This window comes from Corvus brachyrhynchos, unplaced genomic scaffold, assembly GCF_000691975.1.
Source record: "Corvus brachyrhynchos isolate BGI_N302 unplaced genomic scaffold, ASM69197v1 scaffold30, whole genome shotgun sequence".
Lineage (NCBI taxonomy): Eukaryota > Metazoa > Chordata > Aves > Passeriformes > Corvidae > Corvus > Corvus brachyrhynchos.
Window position 1 is genome coordinate 531,715 of NW_008235742.1, and position 6,141 is coordinate 537,855.

A 6,141-nucleotide genomic window follows, 5' to 3' on the forward strand; every position below is an offset into this window, starting at 1 on the left:
TCCCTACAGTGAGAGCGGAACCGAAGGGAGAACAATCTATTGATTTAATTGGAAAGAATGAAGTTTATGGTGACACCAGACACGAGGGTAAACTTGTCCCTTTTTTCTATCTATATTTAGTTTTTACTTGTATTTGGGGTTTTAAGCCCAGGGATCATTATGTATCACCAGTACGCATGACACGCGGAAGTGACACAACCTTGTATGCACAGAAACAAGACAAAGGGGGATGGGGATTGAAATACATTTGTCCCACAGTGCTGCTGGAAGCACTGATGAAAATTTAACATCTAAATGAGGGTCTCACTCAAAAATCTGGTGCTTTTTGTACCCGTACAGCACAGTTCATGTGTGGGACGCAAGTGTCTCCCTCAAACAGTCAGCACCAGCCATGCTGTGGACAGTTCCAGTATATTAATTAACAACAAATGGAGATTAATCTTTAATATTATACTTTGCAAGTCCAATCCTGAAAAATACACTTTAAATATATTTCTCAATGAGTTTTTTTTGGGGTGATTTCATTCAATATCAGCATTTTACATCATTTACCTGATTCTGTATTGCAGTGAATGTGTACGTTAAGGTGTTCACAAACAGCCCATTTCTGGTCTGCATGGATTTGGCTCTTTCTCAAGAAAGAATAATAGATCCCAAGTATTTGTGGATTGGTCCAGATGGAAGAGATTTAGAAGGTTAGTTCAAACTAAAATATTCACATATTTTCCTTGTTTCTATTCAAATCCCCCTGCAATAGGATGGTGGTTCCAAATAGTTCCTTGGCTCTTTGCCAGATATTTCCACAACATTAAACTCTGTTTCTCTTTTCCCTCTGAAAGTTTCAAATCCTTGAGCTAAAAGGAAACTTACAGTAAATCCTAAAAGTTATAAATTTTAGATCGTTTCAGGCTAACACAAATCAGTGTATTATTCACAGGAGCAAGGTTTCATCTTCAAATGTTCTAAATGCATCCAAAATTGAACATTTCCAGTAATCTAGTATTTCTGTTTTAGGGCAAAGTTATGTGAATCTGACGGAGACAGGGAAGCTGATGGTGATGGGTTTCAGGGAGTCGATGTCTGGTGCCTACACTTGTACTCTCTCCCACAAAATCATTGAAGCTATGACACAAGAAGAAACAGAAATGGTTGAGGCCTATAAATTCATGGTTTATGGTAAGATTGTTAAGTTAGGAGTAAGCACATGGCCTTTACAGGTTGGTGAGTTTTTGAACTCCCTGTTTATTGCAAGGTTGGATTAGAAAAAAAAAAAAAAGTTAAAATTTTATCCCAGAATAGAAAATAAAACGTTTTACTTATACACGCGCATGCACCCTCTCATGGTTTTGGAAAAAGTTTAATATTACTGCTCCCAAAAATATATGGCAATAAAATAATCTCTACCCTTAGCTACAGAATTAACTACAAGAATTCCAGAGTTATCTGAGATCTGCACTCCAGCCCTTTTCACCACTTGTAACCACTGTTCACCCAATTCCCTTCCCACCCACAACATAACAACCCAAAAATGCTTGAGAAACACTAACTTTAAAAATAATAATAAATTACTCCTACACCATAATTGCATAAGATTGGCACCAATCCATTTCAGACACACAGCTTTGCAGACATGCTGCTTGTGTGGCATTTTACTATTTACCTCCTTTTTTGTTTTTATTATTTGGGAACAGAATCCCCAGCAAGCACATAAATTCCTGTGTACTTCAAACTAAAATGTCTCTTACTATTGAGTCGCCTCTGTCAAGGACGAATGTGTTGCCACTTCATTAATGATTATGCTTTTTAATTTACTTACTTCTGAATAAAAGCCCATATTTCAGATGCAAAGAACTGATAATCTGTCTAAAATTCAATCTGTGATTACACCCCAGATTCACACCCAAGCTATTTCCTCCCAGCCTACAGGGAAGCTGACCATGCCTATCAGGTGTCTGTTCGCTTTAGCACGATGCGTTGCAAGCTGAAAACCAATGGCTTGTTCGTCGAGAAATTAAACAAAATCCTCAACAGCACCATCTCCTACCTGACCTGTCACATCACGCAGTCATCCTCCAAGTGCCACTCTATCAGGACACCAAAGAACGGCCTCCAGTATGAGCTGTTTGTTAATTTTCTAGGTAACCGATTACAGTGCTTGTTTGGGAGGAATTATTTATTCTTGTAAACAACTTGTGAGTGCTATAAACCATGTCTGAAAAACAGCAGAGCCAAGACCACCTCCAGAAGCCGTTCCCTTTTCTTTTTTGGAGCCCCTGTATTTTTGTTTGTTACCCACAGATGGAGCTAAAACGCAGTTTTTATGTTAAATTTCGTGTTCAACTTTTTACAATCCTTGCGAGGGCAGTTATTATCAAGGTTAGAGAGGATAGCCGGAAGGAGACAGTCCATAAGATGTCCTAATGTAACTGTCATATTTACAGATATTCCAATTTTACACACACATTAAAGATGTTTTAGTAATGTATTTGATTTTTAGTAAGTCTGGGACCACTCTGGTTTTAGGATCATGGAATGGTTTGGGTTGGAAGGGACCTTAAAGCTCATTTCAGTGCCACAGGCCATAGGCAAGGACACGTTCCACTAGACCAAGGGGAAAGTCCCATCCAACCCAGTCTTGAATTTTTTGCTGAATTCTAGAAAAGTACACAGAGCTAAAGCAAGAGCCTCACAGCTTCCTCATGGCAATACTGAGGTGGTTTAACTTCACAAACAAGTTAAATCAGCCCTGATGCTGCCTTAATTTAGAAATGGTTTATCCCTGAAGGAAGTTATTCTTTAATTCTCTGACCACATTTACTCCTGTATCTGTTCTCACCACACGCCAAGAGGGACCATCCAACAGGTTATGGAACAGTTTTGTGGATATTTTCCCCTCAGTAAAGTCAAGAAACTTTCATGACAAACTGGGGACCCAAAGATTTTTAATTTTACATAAAACTTCAGCCTTTTTAGGACCCTGAGGGTGCTATGTGAGAAAATAGTTCCATTCACTCAGTTTAGCATATTTCCCCCCTCTCCCCCCAATTTTATACTGGTTGACCTCTGACTCTTACTGGAAGAAAAGAAGAAACTGGATAGAAACCACAAGGACTTAATGAATCTTTTTCCCCCTTTTTCATGGATCTTTTTTCCTCCATCCACAGTCAGTCCATTGGCATCAGGATGGGAAGAAGTTTGCCACAAGCTTCCTTATGACTGTGAAGATGTGACAAACAGGAGAGTCCGACAGGTTCTGTGTCAGTCACCTCGTGTCTTCTCTGCCTCTTTAACAGCCACCTCTGCCTTAGCTCCTGCAGATAGGACTGGTAGTAATCCATCTTTACCCAGATTTTGTGGGATTAATAATGTAAATGATGATTCATGGATTTAAAATAATTCCATTCAGGAAGAAAAATGGGTTTAAAAGTCAAATTGATACAAATAGCTTAAAAAAAACAGTTAAAAAAATCAGGCTCATTGTTTGCTTTGTATTTTCTTCTAATAATAAAGAAGGATAAACATTATTATTTATATTGAACTTCCAGTCCTCGAAAAAAAGTTTTAAATTTATGATTGGAATGCAATTTCAAGTAAGTCTACTGTAGCCAATTTCTAAAATCTGTTCTCTCTGCCTTCTAAATATTAAATCCTGGGATCAGCTCACATTCTAGGTCTGATTCCAGGCTCCTTGAAGCCAAGGAAGACTCCCAATTTAGGCGACAAGTCAGTGTGTGGCAATCAGGATTAGAAAATATTTCCTGATATTTTTAAATCAGCAAAAATTAACCAACTGTGCTTTTATTCTCCCAATACTTCTGAATTTCAGGCAGCAGAGCGAATTGGAAAATTTTTCCACCAGCTAAGGCAGATTTTGGAGTATGAGCTTCATGTTGTTCCTGCAGTACAGTACGTGGACAACAGCTTCTCCATGACTCCCATCGACAGCTGTCGGCCAGGTTTTGGGAAAAACCACCACACCCACCAGAACTGCGCCAGCTGCTGCGGTAAATATAAAATACATCGATTTAAATATAGCTCATTGATTTAAATATAGCTGATTAGTGCCAGGAACAGAGCTCTGGGGAGGATTAGGGAAATATTGGGGTCAAAAGCAGGGATATTTCTGTTCATCCTTTGGGAAGACATTCTCATTGTAGATTTAAAGTAATGATAGGAAATGAGCCAGTGGAGCATGTCAGTGCACTCATAGGTATAGCTGCATTTCCCAGCAAAGTACAAGCAGCGCAGTGGGTTTTTTTCCCCTCCAGGTCACTGGGTGAGTGACAATCCTCAGGATCCAGAGCCTATAAGGAACAATTCCCTTCATGGAAGTCCTGCTAGAAAATTCTCTGCTGACTTTTCAAGTTCTTTTGCAGCACCTGCTGCAGGTTGTGGAGTTGGGGGGTATTTAGACAGAGGCTTGAGGAGCTCTGGAAGGGCAGGAGCTCCCACAGGACACTGGGAAGGCCCGTGGGGACGTCTGATGGCCCCCTGAGTCAGGGGGAAACTGGTTGGAATTCCGACTCTGTTCTCTTCACAGTGGTTTGTGATCCTGGAACTTACAGTCCCAACAATGAAGTGACGTGCCGGACCTGTGCCAGGCCTCAAGCCAGAATGTATGGAGCAAAATCCTGCTCTTAAACTGGCAGAGATTGGAAAACCAAAGAGCAGCTGTGAAAGAGTTCTTGGTGTTGTGGTGTTCTTTTCATTTTCGCTGCCAATCCTGGAATCCTCTGCTCCCTTTGGAACAAAACATCCTCATTCTTGCACCCCTAGGTTTTCCTGTATTCAGGGACTCCCTAGACTGGAAAAAGCACCACTTAAAACAGTGTTCATGCAAGGAAAAGTAATTAAATGGGAAAAAAGGAAGTTTGTCACGTGGCTTAGTGCAGAGTCTGTTTCTTGGTGGTGACACCAGACACGCCACAGCTTTGTGCTGCTCAGAGAACACAAAGGAGCTACAAACAATTCCAGGCAGGATGGCAGGTGGCTGTGGCGGAGTTATGTGCCAGACTGGCATATGCCAAAATCTCTGTGAGGAATTTCTAGCAGATATTAACAGAAGTATTTGATCTTTGATATTTAAAAGCATTACCTTCCCCCCTTCTTTTTTTCCACATTTCTTTCTCTGTTTCTAAAATATCCCAGCCTGGACATGAGGAGAAAGGAAAATCAGGTCTCCAAGACAAAAGAAGGGGTGAGTAACAGATTACACAGCCCAGCATTCAGGAGGATTAAGGACCCAGGTTATGGTTATCTCCTTGTCCCCAGAATAAAGAGGGAACATTCCAGAGGGAAGCAAAGAGTCTGCAGAGCCTCTTCCACCTCCTCCTGCTGCATCTTCCCCTTCAGCTGCACGGAACGCTCACGCAGGGCCCAGCTGGCCCCAGGTGCTGTACGAGCAGACGATCCTCTTACACCAGATGTAAATTCCTGACGCGTTCACCGGATGATACAAATTGCCAAAGCACTGAGCTAATGGGAACGTTTTCTTCCCAGAAAAAGCTCACTCCAACCCACTTTGGAAGGTTGGCTGCTGGATCTGCAGCGATCCATCACCCTGCTCACAGAGAGAGTAAAGATTACTTGACCACTATCAAGAACTTCATGTGTAACCCCAACTATTCCCCAGCCCCAGCTGAGCGTCCTGCAGCAGAGCTCCTGGAACATGGGCTTTTAGAGCTTCTTTCTAAGCTGTTCCCTGTGGGAGTTTCTACCTTCCAGACTCATTTCGTCGAGGGACATCAGAGACCTCAGCTTCTGTGCACACACTGAGCCATGGAAAGCGGTGGCCGGCTTTCCTCCTTTCTTTTACAAAGCAGGACTAAGTCAAGCAAAAAAAGCATCTCCCACTCAACAACTCCAACTTCTTACAGCATCTCGAAATTCCTTGGTGGGTATTCATCCAAAAATCGACCCGATTCAACCCAGTTTAACTTATGCACAGTGACAGGAACACAGCAGGAGACGGCACGGGCACAGACCCCGCTCCGAGCTTTTCAGAGTCATTACTTATTAAATACTGAGGAATAAAGTGTGCTGTAATGAGCATTTCCACTGCCCTTGGGCTGATTATCCTTGCCGCCAACTGGACACCGTGCATGGCTCAGGCTGAGACAGATGAAGCAGCCGGGCTCGGCA

General features: G+C 41.9%; 1 protein-coding gene across 1 annotated transcript in view; it reads left to right on the forward strand.

The window, feature by feature from the left end:
• Positions 1-4,682, forward strand: part of ZPBP2 (zona pellucida binding protein 2) — a 5,700-nt gene extending 1,018 nt beyond the window's left edge. Inside the window, exons 2-8 of the mRNA XM_008643273.2 lie at positions 10-87; positions 570-695; positions 1,015-1,176; positions 1,920-2,138; positions 3,165-3,250; positions 3,827-4,004; positions 4,541-4,682. Coding sequence (XP_008641495.1) covers positions 10-87; positions 570-695; positions 1,015-1,176; positions 1,920-2,138; positions 3,165-3,250; positions 3,827-4,004; positions 4,541-4,641 — 950 coding nt within the window. The 3' untranslated portion in view covers positions 4,642-4,682. The remainder of the gene's footprint in view (positions 1-9; positions 88-569; positions 696-1,014; positions 1,177-1,919; positions 2,139-3,164; positions 3,251-3,826; positions 4,005-4,540) is intronic.
• Positions 4,683-6,141: the final 1,459 nt, after the last annotated feature.